The following is a 24,088-nucleotide window of genomic DNA, read 5'->3' on the forward strand; positions in this document are numbered from 1 at the left end:
GTGTGGGTCATCTATTCTAGGCTACTTTAATGAATCGGGTCTCGCCATGAGAGTGTGTGCTACAGGCTAAACAAGACTTCACAAGGTCAGGTTCATGGCTGATTTTCTGCATTTCCTGGTAGTGTTCATGCATAACAGGCATTTCTTGATAAATTAATTATTTCTCTTTTAAATTACAATAAAAAAAGTGGAAAAAATATATTTGAAAATATTCTAATTCTGATTCTGAAAAAAACTATCAATGCTGATTTACATGTTTGACTTGAAGACATTTTTATTGAAAAGAATCTGCAGTACACCATAATAACATCACTATAACAAATGTGAAATGTCACTATGGAAAAAAGTCCTGGAGTGCTGCAGAAACACTTACAAAAAGCTGACTATGATATTATAAAACTGATATTTCACACAGAAATGTGCAGAAAGATGTACTGAATGACTGAAAACAAGATCATACATCAGGCTACCACACACAGTATTAATGTAATTGAGAAATTAAAATGATGTGTGCTTAAAGTAAGAACATTATTAGGCCTACACAAAAAAAGTGAAAGGAAATGTTAGACAGTATTCTTAATGTCAAGTGTTGTGTGTTCAAAAGTGTAAACAAAGGTACATAGAAGGAAAACACCACAAAGAAAATATCACAGAAAGCGAACATCACAAAAAAGACCTAACACCCAAGCATCTTCTTGTAACAACAATCAAACCGCTCTAATGTACATCGCACTGTCACGTTCCTTAGACTTGAAACCTCCAGCATAAATGGCCGAGCTGGTCAATGTTCTTATGCAGCACGCTGTGAATGGGTGCCATGTAGCGTGCCACATCCCCATCCCGGGAGAAATCTCGGTAGAAAAGTCCTTTGTCTGCACTAAAGGTGAACTTCTGGGGCATGGGACTATTGCCGCGCATGTACTCCCAGATTCCAAGCAACAGAAGCCTGACCTCGAAGGGGGTCAGATGCGGAAACAGCTCGTGGATGTTGCTGAGGACAGGAGGGAGGAGCTGGCCCTCACCCATGCAGGAGACCAGGAGGCAGGAGGCCTGGAGGTGCCAGGGGGAGTCCACGACCAAGGGCTCTCGCGAGGACTCCCAGTGGGAGAGCAGAGTGGCGAGGAGGCCCCTGAGGACTACTGAGCAGTAGCAGAGGGCAGGGCGTCCAGCCGCAACCACGCGCAGGAGGTGGAACAGGATGGGGTTTGCCTCAAAGGCACGGCGTATGTGGATGTCTCGCTCCACTGTGGTTTTGGCATGTTCTTCGGGTGGCCACGCAAGCTCTCCATTGGTTACTTCAGGGCAAATGTTCTCCACCAGAGCGACAGCGATGGCCTTAGCTGCCTCAGCGTTGATTGGGGCAGGTTCATCAGGGTCAGCACCTTGTTTGAAGCGGGAGCCGTTAGAAGGACCTGCGCCCGAGCCATTGCCAGCATTGGCTCCAGAGCCCACTCCGGCCGAGCTGCAGCACTGGACGGTCACCGCCAGCAAGGTCTGAAGGTTCTGAGTGACTTTGTCGGGGTCCAGCTGTGGAGAAACACTTGGAGGTTTCAACCCTTTCCCAATCACTCCGGCGTGAAACACTGACCACACACTGCTGGAGAAGTTCACCGTGGTGCCAAATTTACAGTTGATGTCCAGCAGCGAGGGTCCCATGTCCGGAACAGATGAGGGTGAGAGCGGCGTGTCGTCACAGGTGGCCTGGCCCCCAAACAAGTCGGCGTGGCCCCTGTGCAGTGTGCCCTCCACAAGCTGCTGCAGCACAGCCTTCAGAGTCAGGGGGGAGTACGCTGCCAGTCGAGACAGAAGCCGCATCGAGTAGGTCACTGCCTCACTGCCACCTCTCCCCCCATCTCGCAGTCCAGACACTCCCCTCTGCCGGAGGGCCAGGAAGAAATGGGCCACAGCTGCCCTCGCAATGACCAGGATGTGGGCCGGAGAGGCACTGCGGGGCAGCTGGCTGCACGATAACAGGCGAGCTGCCGCTCGCGACACGAGATGGTCACCGTGAAGGAGCAAGGGACAGAAATCGTGGAGGTGGTTAGAGACGGCTGCCCCGACTTGAACGGACATGGACGCCTGCACCGACGCGGCCGCCCCCACTCCCTTCCTGTCCTCCTCCTGGCTCTGCACGGCTGTGGCCAGGTTGTTGAGCAGCTGGCTGAGCTCTCTGCTGCTGAGGTTCTGGGTGTGAATCTGTGCTACGCAGCGCGCCACAGCAGCCGGGATGAGCCCCGGGATGGAGCTGGAGAGCGGGGCGTGGAGTTGCGAGGCCAGCGCCAGCTCCTCCGGGTTCCGGGCGAGGGTAAGCAGGTGACACAGAGCTTCGGTGGCCACGGTGGGGCCCCCGTACACCGACAGCAGACACAGAAGCTGGTGCAGCCACAGGTGCCTCTTCCTTTCCAGTCGCAACGTTTCACCGCAGAGATCGGCGATGTGGGACTGCAGCTCCTCCAGGAAAGGGATCACTCGGGCGGTGGGTGGCACAGACGGGGAGAAGGAGGAGTGGGCGTACGGTTCGTCTCCATCAGGCCGGTTGTACACAAGCTTGTGGAGGTGCATGAGCAGCATCTGCAGCAGGCGGTCACAGCTCTCTCGGACGCCTTCGTGAGGTGACGGGGAGGGTCCGGAGATGATCACGGAGGACGGAGTGGCCGTGTCGGCAAGGAAACGCAACACCTTGGCTCCCCCTGCGGGAAACTGGCTGATCAGATGCACCGCAAGGCCCAGCAAGTTCTCCAGCTCCTCCCGGGGTAGGCCCTGGAGCTGGGACTGGAGCTGCAGGAGGACCGGCGGACGCAAGGAATCCACCAGCTCTGCCGACACCGCGCCCAGAAGCGTCGGGGACAGGGCGATGAGCTGTAGGAGGAAGGGCACGGCAGCATGGCGGAAGTGGGCCGAGCTCTCCCAGGCAGCCGTGCCCGACGGCGTGGAGACTGGTGGCTGCGGCGGGGGGGACACGCTGTCCTGAAACATCCGAAAGAGCTCCCTTTTGATGCTGTCTGAGTGTCGGGAGGCCAGGTGTCCGAGGATACCCACCACCGATCCTATCTTGGGAACCCTGTTGCTTTTGTCCATGCCCGCCAGCGCAGAAGTAGGACTGGCGCGAGCGCCCTGCAGATTTGTCCTGTCGGCACTGGTTGGGTAGCCGTGAGCGCAGAAGTCTTTCAGCCCGCACGCCAGCACTCGGCTGATGATGGTGTCAGGGAAGGCCGAGCCGATGTGGGCGACCACCCAGTCGAAGTGCGGCGAGTGCTGCACGGACGTGTCCAGCAAGGCGTCCACGCAGGCGTCGGGGCACCAGGCCAGCATGGCGGCGAGGCACTGAGAGTAGATCTCCATGAGGGAGCGCGTGGCGGCGCAGGACATCCACAGCTGGAGGAGTTCGTTGAGGCTGGAGGAGTGCGGCGCTGCCCTGCGGCCGGCGTGCTTGCTGCTGAGCTGACCGAGCAGGTCCACGGCCCAGGTGGACACCAGCGGGGCCCAGGCTTTGGGATTCAGGCGGATGAACTCGGACAGCACCAAGTGGATTTCCTTGATGACGTCCTCCAGGTTGGAGTCCATGCTGCTGCCACCCTCATGGTCGCCTTCTGTCTCCAGATCTTGCAGGAAGCCCGAGACATACTCATCATACACGCCCCTCAGGTGTTCCAGCACGGCGCCTCGGCACGCTGGCACCGTGCAGAGAAGGCGGACAGCACAGCGGGCATGATCACGGACACTAAGTTTGCGTCCCTGTGTCTGGTCGACCCCACTAATAAAAGCCTTTATTTCCAAGGCCAGTTCGTGGGGACTGCAAAGCAAGACAATGCATGTTTACCTTTTTTGCATATTAAATGCACAATTATTTTAAATTATATAGTGAGCAAAAATGGCTTTACAAAAAGGAAAAAGACGTTATTTCTAACAAAATCTTTGCTGTACTGTTGTTGGTGTTACTGTCTTGTGCCACTTGCCTACTGTCCCATACCATTCACTTACTCTCCCGCACCAGAATAGCCTACCTTACCACTTGCCTACTGTCCCATGCCACTTGCCAGGTGTTCCAACTATAACCCATGTAACAGTTGGCAAGTGACAGGGTCAGTGCCACATGCCAACTGTTACATGGGTTAGGGTTATGGTTAGAAAGAATTGGCAAGTGGCACGCGTCACCAACAACAGTACAGTTTTTGCTCCTACTGCCACTCCAGAAGTGTAATACGTGTTGAGAATAAGGTACTCCGGCATATTAAGATGATAAAGCAGGAACCGACAAAGCAAGGAACACGTCCTACAGTGCCTACCTATAAACATTTAACTTTTAAACTAATGTTCTAACTTCGAGGGCAATGGAATGCCTGTTTATCAAACTACTTACCTATATGTATTCTGAGGCGTGTGACTGTGCGTGGTCTGCATCGCTGTCATAGTTGAGCCATTAAACATAGCAGATATCATACGTTATTTTTTAATCACCATATACCACATTTAAGATGTCTAGTTGACCGTAATTTAATGGAACAGAATGTAAGGCTGATATTATCTAAAATATCTCGCTAACTCTAAAGACAAATCAACATTACAACTCTTTTATCAGCATCCAACCGCCGGAAGTGCAATCCGTTTTTTCCTTCAAGCATACTCGACATCTCTGAACTTGATCGACCCCTGCAGTTGTGGAAGAAGTACTGCTTGATGTTGTGGTTTCGTCACCTACCCGCTCTCTTGCCTCCCGCTCAGCTGACTGATGACATTTGGCACGATACTTTCAATCCGAGCGAAGTTGTCGGAAAGCAACCTTGTAGCCTTCATCAACACGGTAAATATAAACAGTGAGCTATATAAGAGACGATTGATGTCATTGGTGTTTCTGCAGATAAAACCATTTTTATTTAGAATGTAACGTTGGGCAATGCTCGTTGGGCACGTTCTGAGTTTAAGATGGTAAATAGTAGCCTAGGTACCGTTAACATGACGTTAGCTTGATGCCGAGGAAACAGGCTTTAACGTTGTAGGCTAGGCCTAGATGGTCGTTTTTGTTAACAGAAAATACGAAGAGGCTGTCACGAAAAAGGTAACAGACAGTGACCTTTCATTAAAATTGTCATTTTCAAGGCAAAACGATAGGCCATGCTATTTTTAGTTTTATTTTTTTTAATCTCTAGATATTTTCAAGATGTCGATTATTTTGAGAATGCCCTCAAACCTTTTCCTGTGATATTGATTGTGATAAATGTTGTGGCTATTTGCTGTGGTTGTAACGCAGGCGGTCCTAAAATAAAATTAGTTTTTGTTATTTTGGGACAGTTCTGGGGGTTTCTATAGCCTACAGACAATGCTAGCAGGTAGCCTAGGTTAAAGGTAACCAGTTAAGACACTTTCCATTTTCACTTGCAGATTGCTGTTCCACTAAACTTTTCACTTTGCACCAAAGATTCTAGCAATGTTTCACAGTTTGCTTTGCACTGTGCACAAATTCAGATTAATTCAGATAATCCAAACCTCTCTTTAAAGCATGGGATTAAGGGTACCTCATGCCACTCTGCCTGTGTGGTTATCAAATTTATTTTAGCAGCTTACAAAGACAAGGAATAACTTTATATAGGCTAAAAGGGTAATGTAGGAATAATTGTTACTATTTTATTACTAGAATGTGACAATGTTTCAGCATGACTTAGAATATATTTATTTTTTTGATCACATATCTAACGACATTCACATTCTAAATGAATCCCTTCTGTCCTTAACCTTGCGCTTCATTTTTTTCATCAATAAATATGATGTTGTGTAATTCCTCACAGGGCAAAGGGAAGTAAGAAAACACTACACAAGTGTGTCCTTGAGGCAAACCTTATTTGAGCTTCGGTCAGCATGGCACCAACTCTGGTAAATGTTTGCACTTTTAGATTTTAGATAACCTTTTTACACAAATGTGACAGTTTTTTTTTTTTTTTTAATAATGGCCTCATTTCACAAAGACTATTTATATGTTGACTTCTAGTATGATGAGAAACCAGAGATTGGGGACCTGATAGAGATCTTCAGAGGAACATACCAGCACTGGGCCGTCTACATTGGAGATGGATACGTCATTCACCTGGCGCCACCCAGTGAGTCATCACTTGCTTTTGTTTTTTATATATAAAAAAACAAGGTTATGTTCCTGTGAAACCAGTCTATTGGTATAAACTGGTCTATTTTAAGACAGGATAACCTGACCAACAATAGATTTTTAAAGGGACATAGACTGATGATATTTTGATAATTACTAACACATGAAGCTGTGCCAATAATTGTTATTGTGCCTCTTGTATTAGGCTACTCTTGGTCAGCATTGTTTGATGTGATGATTTAAAACTAATTTATTACTAAATTATTACTAAATCATTACATCTTTTAGCGTCACATAGTATTACATGTTGCTCAATGTCAACTTGCACAACTCTAGCTGAACAGGCACGTGGTGGGGCTTACAGCATGATGTCGGTGCTGTGTGACAAAGCCATTGTGAAGAAGGAGGAATTGTGGGATGTTGTGGGAACGGACCAGTACAGCATCAACAATCTCTTGGATAACGAGTATGAGCCGCGGCCAGTACACGTGATCCTGCGGGAGGCCCAGACCCTTCTGAACCAGGAGCTGCCCTACTGTGTTTTCCGAGGGAACTGTGAGCACTTTGCCACCGAGCTGCGATACGGCAAGGCCCAGTCACGCCAGGTTAGCCATGAAGCATGCAAAGATACCCTCTTATCTGATAGAGGGTAGTTAAAACTGCTCTCATACGTAGCACATGTAATCTTCACTGTCAAGCATTTGTCATGATTTATCTAATTATAATGCTGTGCTAATGTGCAGGTACGCAAAGCTGTTGAGGTTGGTGTCGGAGTGGGAATGGCTGCGATGATTGGTGTGGGAGCTCTAGCTGTTGCTGCAGCCATGTTTGGAGGTGGAAGCAAGCAGAAGGAAAGTAAGCGCTGAATATCCTTTCCTTGAAGTAATACTAAGCACACTACCACCACCAGGCCTTTCTGACAATAAAAACGCCACATTTCTCATACATCTCTCTGGCGTGGATCCTGAAATACATCCGTGACTGGAGTATGGATCAGCTGACACACTGTCAGTCATGATTTGACAGATTTTATAGGTTTTTATCTCTCTCTCTCTGTGATGGTGCCATATGTTGGTTTAAATATTAAGCTGCTTTCTGTTAATGTAAATCTATATAAATTAATATGTAAAAACTGTTGAGTCAGTTAATGCACATCTTACTCTGTGACAAATGATCAGAATTAACACAATTACTGGGTCTCCCTCCAACTCAAGCACATTTTCAGAAATTCAGCTAAAGAAACTGGACACTGAAGTTGTGCACAGCTGTGTATCAGCTGGAATCAAAACATAATGGTTGTCAGGGCAACTTTGACAGAAAAGCTAAATAAAATTGCAACAAATGCCCATTTCCATCAACCTCTATGCATTATACCCTATGGGAATCGGGATACCTTCCTCTAGAACGTTGATTTCATATACTGTTTTTAAGATTTTATGCAAATTTATGCAAAAAAACTTTTGCACACAGGATTTCCTATTCTTTTCTATTCCAAGTCAAAATTCAGTTACTGTCAGTAGGCAGATCCGTTAGGCTACACAGCTGACAATTCTTAACTATTGATTGCCATTTGATTGATAAAAAGTGACTGATTTTATCATTTAGTAGGTGTCAGGGTGTTTAATATAGTTAAAAGGGAATGCAAATAACTTTGCAGCATTATCTAATATTTGTTCACAGAAGACTGGAATTTCATAGTTGGCACAGCTTTTATGTAAAATAGTAATAAATGTGACTGTTTATTAACATTACAATGTTACTATGTGATACATTTCATCAAACCCTTTGTCGAAAATAAAATGTTGTGAAACATGTGCAAAGGAGAGTTGTCTTATTCACAGAGTCAAACAATAATGAGAAAAGTAAAGAAAAATTAGATGTATTCAAATTAAGCTGTCATGCACTGAAAAACTCCTTTGTCCACCCGTGGCCAAAACAAAAGAGTATTTGTTAACTGAGATCCTGTGGCACAAAGCTTTTGAGAAACTGTTGCTGTTGAGCAACTCCAAGTGGCCATCTTAAGGTCAGCAATGAAATATCGGTTCATTTTACACGGTTCGGTTCTTTTTACCCTTCCTCTTAAATACTGATCTCATGACAATTCAGTCAACCCATAAACAAGTACAATGGCATTGCGCACACACAGCTTGGCTTATTGAAATATCCACTGTCCATTGTTCAAGAAGGTGTAAACTGGTTTCTGTATTAGGACTATCAACACTATGATTCAAGATTCTTTTATTGATAAACTTCATTCGTGGTTAGAGTAAAAATCTTGGGTATCAGCTCCTCCTGCCAATAAATAAGAGTATGTGCTAATGTTGTCTTTGTAGCAGCTTTGTCTGAGTAAATTATGTGTGTGTCTGTGTGTGTGTGTGTGTTGGGGAGGGAGGAGGATAGGGTACTGCAATAGCGCTTGCCAGACAGCAGCAGCTGAAAGATACTGTGGATGTTGGGGTCTTTAATTATTCTGTGGGCTTAACCGATACATTGTATGAGGTACAAATCCTGGATGGAAGGAAGCTCACACGCGCTGATGCCCTGGTATGGGCTGTCCACACAACTCTCTGCAGCATGTTTTGATTGTTGACAATACAGCTCCCAGACCATGCAGATATGCCACCAGTCAGGATGCTCTCTGTTGTGTTGCTGTAGAAAGCCCGTATAGGATCTTGGTCCTTATGCCAAACCTTTTCAGCTGGGTGCAGAGGCATTGCTGTAGGCTACTTTTTTCACCACATGGTCAGCGTGCACGTCTCAGGTGAGGTCTTCTGTTATGTAGAGACACAGGTCTGACTGTACAGTGATGATGGTGACACTGAAAGTGAGATAGTTTTCCTGACACCATTGTGACAAATTGCTTTCTTGCATGGAAAGTGAAAGGTTGAATATGTCTGTGAACACTCCAGCCAACTGCACTGCGCATGACATGCCATCAGGTCCGGCAGCTTTGCAGATATTGACACGCATGATTGGCACTTATCGGCTTCTGCCATTACAGTATTGCATGGTAGACTAAAGTGTTATTGGTGATAGGATCCCAGACAGTTCTTCTCATTCAATCCAATACATAGAGATCTAACTCACAAACTAACGGATTGAGTGATGAGAGTTTGAAATAATATTTCTTTATCTTATTCAAATACATCACAAAAGTAGATGCTTCTGCGCTGTCTCTTAGTTATGTGAAAACTAGATCTTTCTCGCCCTCTCCCGTTATAGAAATGGTACTACCACTGCTACATTCTGCTTTGACGCGTACTGTACATTTGCGTCACTCGGCCTTCTTTCCCTTTCGCAGCAACAAGTTACGACAGGGTGATTGAAGTATGTAACTTAGGCTATTTTGGTTCAAGCTAATTTTCGCTAGGCCACAGGCTCACGGAGATCGACCAAGTAGGCTACTTTACCAAGGTAAATATAACGACTGATTGATATCTTCTGTTTTTCATGTGGTTTGAAGGAGAGAATTAGCCTGGGGAACATAGCAAAGTTGTCCCAAACAGTGTCTGTCGACAATACACGACATCCATGTTCGACACATGAATACTTTTGTAATGAAACATTAGTCTAGAATGCTACAAAAACCCCAACAGTTTATTACTATCATGTACGACATTTGTTTTATGGAGGTGTTTTAGGATTACTAGCAGAAAATAGTTAACGTTAGCTAGCTAGCTAACTTGCTCAGATGTTTTCAACCCAGGAGGAGTTAGGAGTATCCAAAAGAAGAAGGCCTACTTTGACCTTTTACACTTTAATTACTGCATCAAGTTATGGCTGTTCTTTGTGCTAAACTACTGGTATCTCTCCAAAAACCCTTATTTCAGTTTAAGTTCCCCAAAAGTGTATCAAACCATCTAAGCTCTTTGCATAGAACCAATGTAAAAATGACAGGCCTCTTTGTTTTTATGCTGAGCTATCCCACTTGCCAGCTGCTGACAACGCTCAAGTCAAATTTAACAGCTGGATTTCTTTTAAAGTACTTAATTTTACATTCGTATTGCTTAATATTATCAATGATTTCCATAATAATGTACCCCTGCCTTGTTGTATAATGTTATACAGAAAGCAAAGGGAAGGAAAAAAATCCACTTGTGTCTTCCAGCCAAGATCCTCACTTGTGTTCACTGAGGTCATGGCACCCACTCTGGTAAAGTGTGACTACATCTAGAATGTTACATGGGTTTTTATGCATTAGTTGCATGACAATTAGTGTTTCATTTTATGTTTTCACTGAAATTCTTTCTGTCTGATTTTCCTTAGTATGATGAGAAGCCAGAGGTTGGGGACCTGATCGAGATCTTCAGAGGAACGTATCAGCACTGGGCCGTGTACATTGGAGATGGATGTGTCATTCATGTGGCACCCTCCTGTGAGTTCCAATCAGTGTGCTCTTACCAGCATACCAGTCAAAATTATCTCTGTGAATAGAACAAGCTTCAGAACTGGCAGTACATAACCAGTAGTAACGATAGGTCTGTTAGGGGACCAGACCAGACAGGTCTGTTGGGTGAAATAATTCATAAAATAGGGCATCTCACTGCACTATGCTGGATATTTGCCAGGATAGAACACCTGTTCTTTGACATTAAATCTATACTATGAAACGTATTCTTTCACACAAACTTACGTCACAGACCACTTGGAGGTGTAAACAATATCAGATTTTTGGTTGATTTGACCATCAGTTAACTTCGAAACAGGCACCTTACTATGGAAAGACAATAGCATTTTATATTATTGCTCAGTGTAACTGACTGAATTGATCACTCTCTCCTCCCCAGCTGAAGAGGCACGCGGTGGATCCCGCAGCATGATGTCTGTGCTGTCCGACAGGGCTGTCATAAAGAAGGAGGAATTGTGGGATGTTGTGGGAACGGACCAGTACAGCATCAACAATCGCCTGGATAATAAGTACGAGCCGCGGCCGGCACACGTGATCCAGCGGGAGGCCCACAGGCTCCTGGGCCAGGAGGTGCCGTTCTGCGTGTTCCAAGGGAACTGCGAGCACTTTGCCACGGAGCTGAGATATGGCAAGGCTGAGTCACGTCAGGTGAGGGAGACATGGTGGAGTGGAAGGGGAACGGTGCTTTTGTTTGCCAAGAGATGACTTGTTAATTAAAAGGGGGTAATTTTGCCCAATGATACTTGCTTTTGGGGGGGGGGGGGGTGCACCTTGTTCTTTCTTTACACAATGTTATTTTGGGTGGTCCTAAAAGGGGGAATGGATGATGCAATGAGTTCCCCATTTAAACCCCGAAGTGAACAGGTGGACAAGCCCCATAAAGTTAAAGCCATGTCATTTTCCTTCGGCTAGTGCAACTAACACAGGTGATATCAATTATTAGAGTTGTGTTAATTAGAATCAGCTGGTTAAGTGATATGAATAGTTGGAACATTTTTTTTACCTTTTTTTTACAGGTTTAAATGTTAATAATTTTTTATTAACTAATTGGCTCTAATGTATTGTCTGTACTTTGCCTAATGCAGGTGCACCGCGCTGTTGAAGTTGGCGTGGGGGTCGGTGTAGCTGCAATGGTGGGAATGGGTGTTCTAGCTGCAGCCGCAGCCTTCTTTGGAAGTGGAAGCAAAGAGAGGAAAAACAAGAGCTAAATAGAAAAGCCTATCTGCCCTCAGGGGAACGCACTCTAACACCAGCAGGCCTTACGTAACTAAATGTGAAAAAGACCACAAATCAACTACTGAAATATGATGGGCTGAAATATTTAGCAGAAAAAAGAAAAGGTTTTTGTAAATAAACAATTTTATCTCCGATTGTAGGTACAGCCGCAATGCAGTGAGCCATTTAGAAGCAAATTGCTTTCCAGCAAATTGCTGACTGATTTATTTTCAGTTTTAGTAATGTGCTCAAAATTGCACAAGTATTGCTATTGTTTGGTGAGTGAAGACATTTCTACCCACAGCCTTTAAAAGGGGTGTGTATTATTTGCACTGTTTTACACTTTAATGCCAAGATTGGTCTTATTCAGGTGTATTTAAATAAATATAAGCCAGCATTCTGTGTGCAAACAGACTTTTCTTTTTAGTTTAGTTTGTGATGCTTTTATCGAAATCAGCTAGTTACTCCTCACGTGATCTATCTGTACAGTGCGAGTTCAAGAGCTCAGGTGCTCGCACAGTGGTGCATTTCACTGATTTCCAAAATATGAATATTTTCTTTATCACTGTATGTTCAGTGTGTCACAATGCTTGCACAGTGACACAGTGTCCAACACGAGTGTTCTGCTGAGAGATGCTCTGCTCTCATTCTGCATATGATCTTAAAAATAAATGTAATCAGATCCCTTTTGAACAGATGTTCCATTTTCACTTCTGTTATAGTGCTCCCACGTTGGTAGCAAATGTACCTCAGGTTGGTTATTTTACTGGGAAACAGTATTTCCCTGTTAAACAAAACTCTTCCCATAGGTCCATAATGTTCAGTGACTAAGCTTATTGCTCAGCTTCTATATCTTTTTTATTTTTAACTGAACTAACTGTATCCCTGGTCTTTAGTATCGATAAGACATTACAAGAGCTAATAAGTCATTATGACCAGTTACTAGCTACATTGTACTCATGTGACAGGTGTAAATCATGTTCACACCTCTTCCCAGTAAACACAGCATGCACACGGTTTCATTTAATTTGCAGCTGTATTTCGGAGTTGTTTGCATCATACACATGATTACCCCCTTTGTTATATAATATTGCACAGGATCAAAAGGGTATGACCTCTCACAACAGCTGACATTGAAGTCAACACAACCCCTGCTCTTTCAAGTACAGTACTGTCACCAAATAAAAACAAGGCACAAACCTAACACTGGTGATTTTACAGTCTGCCAGGTGTCCCTTCAATTGTCGATGCCAACAGTCAGAATCGGAGCCATAACCAGACTCCTCCAGTTCTGACTCTTGACTGTTCTAAGTGTATGTCTCTGGGGCATACCTGACAGCTGAGTGCTTGCAAGCCAGTGGTCCACAAGCACCAGCAGTAAAGGGAGGCCCAGCCCTGAGGCTCACACAATGTACCATTACCATGTATACAATAACCACAACCCATGTGGACCTGACAGCCACTGCACTAGTGTCAAGCACATGGTGGGGAGGCATGCATGAGGGGTAGGCCTGTTCTACATAAGTACTTGACTCGTTCACCATGTGGCTCCATTAACTAGTCTCATGTTGGAATTATTGTTCAGTTCATGATCTCTGAAGTCAAAGGGAGTGGCACACGGTTAGAATTGGAAGGGCATGTAGGGTACATGAAAACCAGATAGTCAGCTTGGTTGGTAAACATTCAACGCTTAGCCAAGCACTTGGATTATGTGAAACATACATTCCACTTCCACATATACACTCATGGTGCTATGGAGATAAATATTCCTATATATCTATGCTGTAAAAATGATTTGATTCTTTATGGACTTTATGGCTAGTTGTGCGGCTAGATGCACACAAATAGATTCTAATATCAGCTTTATTATAAAAACATCCAGGACAACAAAACTGCTGTGATGCAAAATAAAAAGTCATAGTTGATCATCTTAGGTCACAGTCCAGCGAGTGACAGGGGAAAACTGCATCCCTTGGCATTTGGCCTCGGCCAGGGGGCAAAAAAAAGAAAGAAAGCACTAGCATGTCCGTAGCTCTTGCTCCTCCCATTGTCGTCAGGAATTTGTCATCTGCAGGAACCTGGAATGTTTTTAGCTTTCCAACTCAAACTCTTCCAGCCCAATGCCATATCCAGCAATGTCCTGAATGGATGACTATGAGCCCAGATCAATCACAGCGCAGTAGGCTCCCTCCACCGATTCCCTTCTCTTTCTGGCATTCCGCCCTGCTCTACCCCACCCCAGCGCCTCAGTCCAGTTTGCGGGCCCCCAGTTTGAGAGGACCCTTGACCGCCTTGCGTTCGGCCCGTTTGGCCTCTAGTTTAGTCCTCCTCTCCTCGCGCTTCTTCTTGGCCAGCTCTGCCTTGCTGAGGCCTGAAAGGGAAGATCAGAAGTGGCAGGTAAGCAGCAGCAAAGTTCAGACACACGTACTGGACACTGAAGGTCTGTGGAACACTCCCTGGCTTGCTGAGTTACATTCTGTAATGTTTTTAAATGGATTCCCTACATGTGAAATGTTTTGCTTTTAAAGACAGTGTTTCTGGTTTCTTGACTGCAAATATATATAATATAATATATATAATAATGTGTAAGAAAACATTAACAGGAACTATGTTTCATTTTCACTGTTATTTGAGAGTTATATCAGTGTGGCACGACATAAAACATTTATATTCAGGACAACTATATACTATTCATTACAGAATACAATTTTAAAGCCCCGTTCACACCAACCACATCAACTAGGTGTTTCCTTCCATAGAACTCGACTTGGAAGTTTACATTCCCGAAAATTGAAAATTTTAGTCCAATTAGTGTTAACTGGTCTTTAGTGACATTCTGTCCGATCATCTGGTCATCTGGAACAACACTGACCTTGATCCCCATCCAAGGACTCCCAGTTCTCCTCGGCCCCCCAGTCTCCTGCAGTGTCTGCTCCCCAGCCCTCATCTGCCTTCTGTGCTCACACACACACACACACACACACACAAACAAACAATCAGGTGGAAACTCCAGGTTCAATAAACTCGGGGTCATTAGAGGGGGAATAATAACACAGGGCCTCACTTTTTAATCCTTGTGACTTACAATTTATCAATCTTTTTAAAAAGACAATCTGTGCAACAACTGAATCATGTCGCGGACCCTTCAGCTCTGGTAATACCACGCTGTACCATGTGTGTCCAGCCACTGCATTAGATACAAATCACTGGACGAGTTCCGTGTGGCTGCGCTCAAGACAACTGGAGCAGACAGAGTTCCACACAGCTCCTTAAAAGGACACATCTCTCTTCCCTTTAAAGGACACATCTCTCTTCCCTTTAAAGGACACATCTCTCTTCCCTTTAAAGGACACATCTCTCTTCCCTCCTAAGCTCATCCCTCCTTCCTCACCGCTGGCGCTGTCCTCTGGGACACGCTGGCGAAGAGGTCATTCTGCATCTCTCCTTTCCCTCCGGCGCTCTCCCAGTTGTACTCGCTGGCCAGCCGCACGCCCTCTTGCAAAGCCTCGCTCTTGGGGGCGACGGCCGCTGAGGACCCTTCCCTGGGCGTGGGGATGAAGCTGTCCCCCAGGCCGCCGTCCTCGTCCCAGTCGTTGCCCCAGCCCTCGTCAGCCGGCGAGGTCTGGTCCTGGCTGTCCGGCTCCTTCTCGTTGGACCAGCTGTCGTCGGCGTCCCAGCCCGAGCTGCTCCAGTCCGAGCTCTGCTTCTTCGCCGAGGAAGCCCCGCCCAGCTGTGAGGAGACAGAGACACGAGTCATTCATGAGCTGCAGTAATCCAGTAAGACACAGAATGAGTGAAGGAGAACAAGGCTGTATTTAATGCTAATGCACAGGAAAAAAGACTGCATTCAGTACTAATAAAAAAAGACAATGACCTCTAAATACATTTACTCATACTACAAATAGTTAGTACAGCACTAGTAGTATGTTAACAGGATACTCAAAAAGCAGTCTAAAGTAGTTCTGAAGGACATAATACTATGCAGATGATCATACGTAAATGCCAAAGATGAGCTTAAAGAAGATATATGGATATTATCATTAGCATCCACTTACAGTTCTCTCATTGGCCTTCTTCTTGCCTGATGACACCGTTGACCAACCCGTTGACCAGTCCTCAGGGTCTGTCTGGGCCTTCTCAGTGTCCTGTTGTGAGAGGTTACAGACAGAGGTGAGAACAGCAAACATCACCTATGGGTACTGGGTCCACCAAACGTGTTTTTTGAGCTGACAGTACCCTCAACCACATTTTTGAGTGCTACATTCAAGTGTTTATTGTTGCTAGGCTGCCAAAACCGCCTGTCAGCACTTCCTTTTTGGAACGCTGCTTAAATTCTAATTAACTAGCTAACAAAAAATTGGCTGCAATTTTTCAGGACTCTGCTTATTAAAACATGACAGACAAAAGTAGCTCATTTGGCATTAGAGTAGGCCATCCCTCTAGGCTTTGCACGTTCTGTCCCGCCCCTTCCTCGATTTTAATTGGCTAGCAAGAGAGAAGTGACATTGATGAGCACCAGCGCTGTTCTGAAAGTTGATTTCAACTCGAAGCACCCTGAGCGCTGAAAAAAAAAACAAACATCTCCGCCGAGGGCTTTGAGCACTGGGAACACTGAACTTCATAGGACCGATAGCACAGTGCGTGAAAACGTTCAGCCTCTGTTGAAGTGTCTCACCTCCAGACTGCCCCAGTCCTCGTCCTCCCAGCGATCCCCGACCGGCTCGTCCGGCTCCTCTGACGCGTGTGAGGCCTGAGGCTCACTGGCTGGGGGTGTGGAGGTAGGATTCCTGGGCACCTTTGGTTCAGCGTTGCCTGACAGAAAAACGAGAGATCATTCAGACGACGCAAGAAAAACAGAAGAGAAAAAAAAAGCTTCCCTGGACAGCCATGTGATAAAGAAAGAAAGAAAGAAAGAAAGAAAGAAAAGCAGATAAGCACATCTCGTCCCCTCACCCTTGCTGGGCCCGTCTGGGACAGGGGTCCCTGCGTTGGCGGTGGCTGCGGGAGCGTTCTCCTTGGCCGCACCTTCAGCACCTGCCGGCACGTTCCGGATGAGTTTGGAGGTGAGAGAGGAGACTCCGCCCACCGCCCAGCCAGTCCAGGAGGCAGCGGACGTCGCGGCCCCGGGACTCGTTGCCAAGACGTCCTTCTCTGTTGGAACAGGCAGGAACACAGACAAGATAAATACCTCACATCTCCCAATACACAGCCTGTAGTCACTCTTCCCACTCATCAATTTCAATTAAACTGTGAAAATTGTAAATGTAATGTAATCAAGAGAGTCTCAGACTAGTTCAGTCAGATATGCAGATCGGGCAACATTCAGAAAGCCAAATTGACTTCTATGAAGTAAACAAGACATTATGGCATTCATTAGCAAGCCCATCAAAAGCCATTCAGAGTACCTAATTCTTCCAGCTTGGATGGGTCCTCTGATACAGTCTCCAGTTTGCTGAGGAAACTCTTAATGGCTTTGAATGCCTAAAAGGAACAGAGTCAACGCACTGTGATGATACCACCATTCTGCTTTACACTGCTGTCTGAAATGGCTACAATGACTTGAATTAAGACAGAACACACATATAATGCTTTTCATTTCATTATTTGTCACATATCATGGTGCATTTTGCCAAGATAACACTACATTCTGACTTCAAACATAAGGAGACACTGGCACTGATCTCTCTGACCTCGCCAACTTAAAATTTTTTTTTTAAAACAATAAAAAATAATTTTGTGTGGTCTACGCCAGAGTGAGAAGCGAAAATATATACATCTTCTGTCTCTTCTCTGTGTGTGCAATAACCCAGTCTGTCACTGGCTGGCCTAGCTTAGCATAATTCACTGGGAGTGGGTTACACCAGTTAGAAGCTCGTCAGTAGCTGGAGAGAACACTGGAGTAGACAGCAAATAAGCGGATTTCCCTCAGTGAAGCACGAGTCCAAAAGAAGCTCTCAGGAGTACGTACCTGGTCTCGGACGTTCTTGTCTGGGTCGACGGTGAGCGTGCAGAGCGTGGGGAGGATCCGGCCGGCGCTCTCCACCATACTAAAGTAGTTGTGTGTAGCAGCAAAGCCTAGGACCCCTGCAGCGCGGGACGCTGGGAAAGGATCTTTAGTGGCCCGACAGAACGCCGAGATCAGAACACGTTGCCGCGTCTGGGTAAGAGTGAGAGACAAATATCCCTCTTTACAAAACAGAATCAAAATGGGCTAAAACATTCACTGTACACACACACACACACACAATGATCTGAATCAACCAAAATTATACCAAAATAAAAGATTTTCGTTATTTATTTGACAGTGATAAGAGGGGAAAGGAAGATAGTGCCAATAAAGGCCCCTTACTCCTGAGTTGAGGTAGGGGGCGATCTTGCCCAGGCAGACAGTGGTGTTGCATCGGATCGGGCCCTGCTCATCACGAGCCTGCAGCCTGGCAAAGTGGCGCATCAGCTCCTGGTTCAGATTCGCCTCGTTTAACTTGGGGGCCAGAAGGAGCATAGACTACAGGGAAGGAAGGCAGATTGAGAGATGACAGTCAAGTTGGTGTGGGGGGGTAGCTATGTTTGCGACAGAGTGAGAGTAAAGTGCTAAATTTAGGCACTTAAATGACTGCTGACCATCATTCTTAAGCATTTGGAATGTACTGCCTTTACCTTGACCGTCTGCTCCCTGATGGCTGGATTGGTGTCAGTGAAACCGTGCACAACGTGAGGGAAGATCTGAGAGTTGACTGCAGCTTCATTCAGATACTGAATAAATTGCTCCATCTGACAAAACGAAAAGGAAATGAGAAAGTTACTCACCTATTTCTCTCTCATATTAAAACATTTCCTGAGGTCTCCATCAGACACAATTCAGCCTGAAGCTGATGACGCACATGGCAACTTTTTGAGTTATGTTGCTGGGCAATGTTCCTGAATATCGTTGCACAGGCTTTGTTGCTAGTAGTCAAATTATTATGATCATCTAATCAGAACAAATGGAACCAGTTATGTGGTTGCCCAGCAACACTGCTTAAAGGGGAGCTCCGTCTGTCACCACCTACAGAATAAACCCAGACAGGTATCCATAAACCTCCTCACCTGCTGAAGTAACCGTATCCTCATGGCTCTGTCCGTAGAGGAGAACATCTTTACTATGACTGGAATGATCTTCTGTTGGTACTCTTCTGTCGACAGGTACTTCCCCACCTGGCAAACACAGGGCCCTATGTTGAAGATGCAACAAACATAATTAAATGTATAATGGTCAATGGAAAGTTCTAGATCACATACCTTGAAGAGAGGAGTGAGGACCACAGCGCCAGCATTGCCAAACTCGAAGGCCGTTAGAAGCTGTGGGAGCACTTTGTGTTTACAAAAATCCTCAGGGAACGAGTCCAGATTCTCACTCAGGTCCTGGAAGAACTGCTGTTTCTCTGCTGGCTCTTTTATCTGAGGACAGACACACACACACACACACACACACACACACACACACACACACACACAGTCACTACATGTCAATATTGAATATGTTCATATGTGCATCCTATTACACAATTAACCATGATAAATGTGAGAAACAGGTTGGACATGTCGATGAGATGTTCTTTAGTGCAGAGGAGTGCAATCACCTGAATTTCCTCCAGAAAGAGATTGCTCTCCACAAAGCTGTTGCTGAGGAAACCTCCAGATGCACGGCAGTTCTGGAGGAAGTTTGCCGGGTTTGGTCTGGATTTGGGGTTTGCTCCAACTAGCTCACAGTAATGCGGAACCAAGGACTTAGGGACCTAGAGAATTGATATGAAAGAGAACTGTTGTTATTTGGTGCGTTAATAAATGCCAAATACCTGATCTATTGTTTTTGTTTCTGACCAAAGGCTACAGTATATACACAGATACAAGTATACATCAGTTCACTTCATTAGTGATTCATCACTCTTTAGAATGAGTGAACAATGACCACGTCTGAAATAGACCTGGCATTGTACAGTAATAGAATAAAAAATGAATGATAGGATATGTAATATGCCTGCCATTACAAATAGTATTTTGAGCAATGGTGCACAGTGGTCCAGAATGATGTACCTTTCCCAGTGACCGTAGGGAAGATGCCCGAGCCAGAGGGCCATTGAACACCTCCCATATAAGGCAACCCAGTCGCCACACATCCCCAGCCCTGAGGAGAGTAAGGGGGAGAGAGAGAGAAAGAGAAAGAGAAAGAGAGAAAGACTATGAGAGATAGTTGGATGAAAATACCTAACCAAACAATTACAAGACTGATCAATGGTAATATAATGATGAGGTGGAATTTAAGAATGATAACTTATTTAAAATTGAGAAATATACACATCTAAAATGAAACCATTTGCTACCATAACTTTTTTATATCCCCACTACATTAACCAATAAACTGCGCCCCCTCCCACTCCCCACTGCATTTGTGTAATGCACTGTACACTACTACGCACCATTTCTCTCCACCACTGTTGGGGTTCTCAGGTGGGTCATACTTCTCCAGGTCAGGGTGTATGGTCCTGGGCGGGAGTAAGCCTGAAGTGTCCCCCTGCTGAGATGTCATGTAGTCCAGCCCTCCCAATTTCCATTCGCCGGCTCGGTCCACAAACACTGTCCAAATGCCCAGGTTGTTATGAAGCAGATGGCAGTCATTCACCACGAAGCTCAGAGCTTTCTGTAAGATGAAGGTAAGATGCTAAGCCATCAGCAGAAAGTAATTCACACACAAAAGTTAAGGCATGAACAAGGCATGATATCCTACAGTTTAGCAAAAAGGCTGGGTAAATTGTAGTGATCAAGAGTGGTTGATGACTTTGGTTTGGAGGCTAGGAATCCTAAATGGATCTAAAATCAATTCCAACAATTTCTTACCACAATCTGGTGAAGACCCCAAGACACCTCCAGTTCTCCAGAACCACCCATATCAGGTCGGGCTTTCAGATGGGTGGAGAGAGGAGTCACTGGCTCTGTAACCAGGTACAAACTTTTCTCTGTCTGGAACACAAACATGATGCAAACAAACGTGAGTGAAATCAATACTTTGTTTTCATAACTGAGTTGATGAACAACATGGTGATATTTGAGGAGTCTTCTAGCTATAGCTCTACAAGACTGGGACAGGGTCACAGGGTTAAACAAAGGTGTACCTGTACAGATCTCTTTGGCACTCACCTCAGACTGCACAAGATATTGCATTGAGGGGTGAAAATACAAAGGCAAGTTGATTGTGATGGAGCAAAAATACTAGGCTACTTCAAACATGGACTGCATTACGAGTGTAGTAAATACATTAAATTACTTATACTTCAAATTAAATTAGTAAAAAGTGTAATATGATAGTCATATTTCAGAAACATCTGTAACATTAACTTAGGGCTACTGGGTCTATTGACTTATATCAACGCCTGTCTTTTTTTTAACTCACTTGCTTAAGAAACAAACTCGCACTGTCAAGTGTTACCAAAAATCACACCATCAAATGTCTATCGAATATCCCCTCAGATAAGGCTCCTTTGTTTACTGATAAACAGAACCCAAGTATACCTCCAGTCCATCCACATAGGCCAAGATATTCGGATGTCTCAGCGTCTTCATGCGCTTGAACGCTGCCTTGGCCAGCTGGGTCTGGGCCTCCGTTCCCTGGGACACCTCGTAAACAAAGACTGACACCGGCTCGCCAGTCGTCTGCATAAAATGATGCGACAGAGACTTGAAAACCTTACATTCCCTAAATATGTATCATCATTTATTATGGTATGCAAACAACACGCTAACGTTACCCTGTAATCATAGTCTGAACAGAGAGGCTAGCGGTCAGTCAGATAACCTGACTGCTAATGTTCAATGTTACACATATTCAGACATAGTGACTAATGTCACATAGTGTACATTCAACTCTACTTATGCTTATGTTGGTTTGACATGAAGTGACAAAACGAACTGATTTTACTGTCAGTCTGTGGCATGCAAGCTAGTTTGTCAGATACCTCCAAAGCTAACGTTAACATTAGCTGGCTTGTGTTGTTGATCAGGAGATTGACGTGGCGGTACAGTACGTGGCTTCTCCAGGTCTGTTTGCTTGTTAGCTTGGTTGTGAACACCAACCAACCAATCGGTCAGTTAGTTATATGTTTTCTGAGATGTGATGAGCTAAAAATAGTTGGATGCGCTTGCATGCTTAAGTTACATCAACAACAGACGAAGACAGACATTCCCAAAGTGTGTGTACTGTTTGATCAGTGATGATCATGGATAGGCTAGGCTACACTTGCTAGCTAAAATACAGCCCGTGGACTTGCTAGCTTGCTAATGGCCTGTATTCAGCTTGCATGACTTGTCGCCCAGTCCATCTATTATAGAGGTATTCTTACCTTTCGTTTGCCTCGGTGTAAAGTCCATATTCCCGAGGCCTCTTGGGTCTCCGGTAAAATCTCATAATTAAAATCTTTTACGGGATCCCGTGCAAAAAACGACCACATCCTTATATGTGGAAGTCTACATCAAACACTGGTAATGGCGGAGGATATGAGCTGGATCTACTCTAGCCTGTGGGGGGCGTGAGGAGGCATCAAAGTGTGTCACTAAACATTCAAAGAATCAACTTTGCAGCAACACTCCCATTACATTATTCTACAGTCAAACATCCTGGAACATTAGGTCTACACACCTCCTACAACGGGTGGGAAATGAAGACAGGGGAATATCACATCGACAGCCTACAGTGGATAGTGAAGAAAGAAAAAAACTGCAATGCTCAGCCTACAATCATGAAATAGATAAGTGCATGCAGGCACTTATCTCCATGCAATAGGCCTATTGTGTTAGGCTTACTAATTATTTTAATTTCACACGTATTGTTTTGAAAGGTACAACAGCAACAAATAGTTTTGTAGGTTAGGCTACAAACAACCTATTAGACACCTCATGCTGACAGGCTAAGGGTGATGTAGGCCTAGGGTGAACCTCATTTTTAGGAGGTCCATCACTGACCAGAATCCTGACACAGGTCGCTATTTAAAGCTGAATGCCTTTGATATACAGTACTTTCTATACTCACTTTCCTCTTTCCCATACTTCGAATTAGCAGCTGCCTTCCACTTAATATATCCACTGTATCCACTTAATCTTACTCCCCTACTTCCCTATTTTCCATACTCTTAAACATTAAGGGCAGCACTTTCCTGGTTGAATCCACTTCAAGGGACAGCTACACTATATTGTCAAAAGTATTGGGTCACCTGCCTTGACTCACATATTAAATTATGTGTGTCATCCCATTTTTTATCCATATAGGGTTTAATATGATGTCGGTCCACCCTTTGCAGCTATAGCAGCTTAAACGCTTCTGGGAAGGCTTCCCACAAGGTTTAGGGGTGTGTTCAAAATTTTGACCATTCTTCTAGAAGCACATTTGTGAGGTCACATACTGATGTTGCAGAAGAAGGCCTGGCTCTCAGTCTCCGCTCCAATCCATCCCAAAGGTTGGATGGGATGTCACTTAAGTTCATATGCGTGTCAAGGCAGGTGATCCAATACTTTTAGAGTATCTGCATCCCAATACCTCATCACAGGGGTACCCCAAGGCTCGGTGCCAGGGCTCCATATCTTTGCAATTTACACCACCTCTTTTGATTATTCGTTCACACAGCTTCTCATATACATATGGCCTAGATGATACACAACTCTTCTGTAATACTCACCAGACGACACCTCGGATCTCTGAATGTCTCAGACATAATATATTATCCTCATGGATGAAACGGAACTTCTCAAAGATTGAACTGCTCTCATAAAGGTACATGCTACCACCTACTGCATTCTTCCAAAGAACACTGCCATGGCATTGCCATCCGCATGCTCACGGCAATCCAAACTATTCTCCTCGGTTGTTCCCCTGATGGTGGAACCTGCTAGTAGTTGCTACCAGTTGCTATCAGAGCAGGGGCGTCCCTCTGTATCTTCAAAAACCTCTTGAAGACCCAAGACCCAACTTTTCCAAGAATACCTCCTCTCCTAACACCACTAACAACCCAACACACTTAACTTGCACTTACCATGATATTCTTCTCTGTCTATGCTTTAAATATCCCTGACTTAAATGGACTGTATTTGTCATAGTATTTCTTATACAAGGTAGTTCTTATCATTACACTATTGTCTTGTATTTACACTGTTGATTGTCTGAATTTTCTGCAACTCACTTTAGACAAAAGCATCAGCTAAATGCATAAATGTAAATGTGATATACCCTGCTGAGCTTTGGGTAGATGTGTATCAAGGGAAAGGGAAAGCAAGGGAAAAAGGAAAAATTGAAGACTAAAAAATCAAACACTGATGAGATGGATGCATGGATAACGTTGTGAAGTTTA

At 44.8% G+C, this 24,088-nt stretch overlaps 4 protein-coding genes across 6 annotated transcripts; 2 read left to right on the plus strand and 2 right to left on the minus strand.

Annotated features, from left to right (window-relative positions):
• Positions 1 to 256: 256 nt before the first annotated feature.
• On the minus strand, positions 257 to 4,588 carry ints5 (integrator complex subunit 5). The gene is made up of 2 exons (XM_076292333.1): positions 4,361 to 4,588; positions 257 to 3,793 (listed from the first exon to the last, which is right to left on the minus strand). The coding sequence occupies exons 1-2, from the start codon at positions 4,438 to 4,440 to the stop codon at positions 745 to 747; spliced, it is 3,129 nt and encodes a 1,042-aa protein (XP_076148448.1). The 5' UTR covers positions 4,441 to 4,588; the 3' UTR covers positions 257 to 744.
• A 105-nt stretch (positions 4,589 to 4,693) lies between these two features.
• On the plus strand, positions 4,694 to 7,914 carry LOC143132670 (phospholipase A and acyltransferase 3-like). Of its 3 annotated transcripts, none has more exons than XM_076292335.1 (5): positions 4,694 to 4,801; positions 5,784 to 5,868; positions 5,984 to 6,092; positions 6,431 to 6,699; positions 6,838 to 7,914. In XM_076292335.1, the coding sequence occupies exons 2-5, from the start codon at positions 5,854 to 5,856 to the stop codon at positions 6,958 to 6,960; spliced, it is 516 nt and encodes a 171-aa protein (XP_076148450.1). In that variant the 5' UTR covers positions 4,694 to 4,801; positions 5,784 to 5,853; the 3' UTR covers positions 6,961 to 7,914. The 3 variants fall into 3 exon arrangements, with proteins under 3 accessions (XP_076148450.1, XP_076148451.1, XP_076148452.1); XM_076292336.1 differs by lacking the exon at positions 4,694 to 4,801 and adding an exon at positions 4,838 to 5,056; XM_076292337.1 differs by lacking the exon at positions 4,694 to 4,801 and adding an exon at positions 5,322 to 5,343.
• A 1,441-nt stretch (positions 7,915 to 9,355) lies between these two features.
• LOC143132672 (phospholipase A and acyltransferase 3-like) lies at positions 9,356 to 12,410 on the plus strand. The gene is made up of 5 exons (XM_076292339.1): positions 9,356 to 9,508; positions 10,163 to 10,247; positions 10,361 to 10,469; positions 10,882 to 11,150; positions 11,588 to 12,410. The coding sequence occupies exons 2-5, from the start codon at positions 10,233 to 10,235 to the stop codon at positions 11,708 to 11,710; spliced, it is 516 nt and encodes a 171-aa protein (XP_076148454.1). The 5' UTR covers positions 9,356 to 9,508; positions 10,163 to 10,232; the 3' UTR covers positions 11,711 to 12,410.
• Positions 12,411 to 13,562: 1,152 nt separating this feature from the next.
• On the minus strand, positions 13,563 to 22,246 carry scyl1 (SCY1-like, kinase-like 1). The gene is made up of 18 exons (XM_076292338.1): positions 22,091 to 22,246; positions 21,264 to 21,404; positions 20,592 to 20,714; positions 20,174 to 20,394; positions 19,791 to 19,881; positions 19,337 to 19,492; positions 18,996 to 19,154; positions 18,804 to 18,911; positions 18,375 to 18,488; positions 18,067 to 18,222; positions 17,686 to 17,874; positions 17,123 to 17,198; positions 16,671 to 16,868; positions 16,393 to 16,529; positions 15,773 to 15,862; positions 15,109 to 15,447; positions 14,590 to 14,671; positions 13,563 to 14,088 (listed from the first exon to the last, which is right to left on the minus strand). Exons 1-18 carry the CDS (start codon positions 22,196 to 22,198, stop codon positions 13,964 to 13,966), a joined length of 2,613 nt encoding a protein of 870 aa, XP_076148453.1. The 5' UTR covers positions 22,199 to 22,246; the 3' UTR covers positions 13,563 to 13,963.
• Positions 22,247 to 24,088: the final 1,842 nt, after the last annotated feature.

This window comes from Alosa pseudoharengus, unplaced genomic scaffold (assembly GCF_046254945.1).
Source record: "Alosa pseudoharengus isolate Yale_2024_CS ecotype anadromous, Long Island Sound unplaced genomic scaffold, YU_APseudo_1.1 YU_APseudo_1.1_scf_19, whole genome shotgun sequence".
NCBI lineage: Eukaryota > Metazoa > Chordata > Actinopteri > Clupeiformes > Clupeidae > Alosa > Alosa pseudoharengus.

Bases quoted from the DNA above. Each gene is read 5' to 3' on its own strand.
- ints5 (XM_076292333.1), bottom strand. From the start codon at position 4,440: ATGATATCTGCTATGTTTAATGGCTCAACTATGACAGCGATGCAGACC. The intron at 3,794-4,360 runs GTAAGTAGTTTG...CTTGCTTTGCAG, and splicing joins ACGCCTCAGAATACATATAG to TCCCCACGAACTGGCCTTGG.
- LOC143132670 (XM_076292335.1), top strand. The intron at 6,093-6,430 runs GTGAGTCATCAC...GCACAACTCTAG, and splicing joins CATTCACCTGGCGCCACCCA to CTGAACAGGCACGTGGTGGG. The intron at 6,700-6,837 runs GTTAGCCATGAA...GCTAATGTGCAG, and splicing joins GCAAGGCCCAGTCACGCCAG to GTACGCAAAGCTGTTGAGGT.
- LOC143132672 (XM_076292339.1), top strand. The intron at 10,470-10,881 runs GTGAGTTCCAAT...TCTCCTCCCCAG, and splicing joins CATTCATGTGGCACCCTCCT to CTGAAGAGGCACGCGGTGGA. The intron at 11,151-11,587 runs GTGAGGGAGACA...TGCCTAATGCAG, and splicing joins GCAAGGCTGAGTCACGTCAG to GTGCACCGCGCTGTTGAAGT.
- scyl1 (XM_076292338.1), bottom strand. From the start codon at position 22,198: ATGTGGTCGTTTTTTGCACGGGATCCCGTAAAAGATTTTAATTATGAG. The intron at 18,223-18,374 runs GTAAAGGCAGTA...CCTTCCCTGTAG, and splicing joins TCAGGGAGCAGACGGTCAAG to TCTATGCTCCTTCTGGCCCC. The intron at 14,089-14,589 runs GTCAGTGTTGTT...CTTCCCTTTCAG, and splicing joins GTCCTTGGATGGGGATCAAG to GCCTCAGCAAGGCAGAGCTG.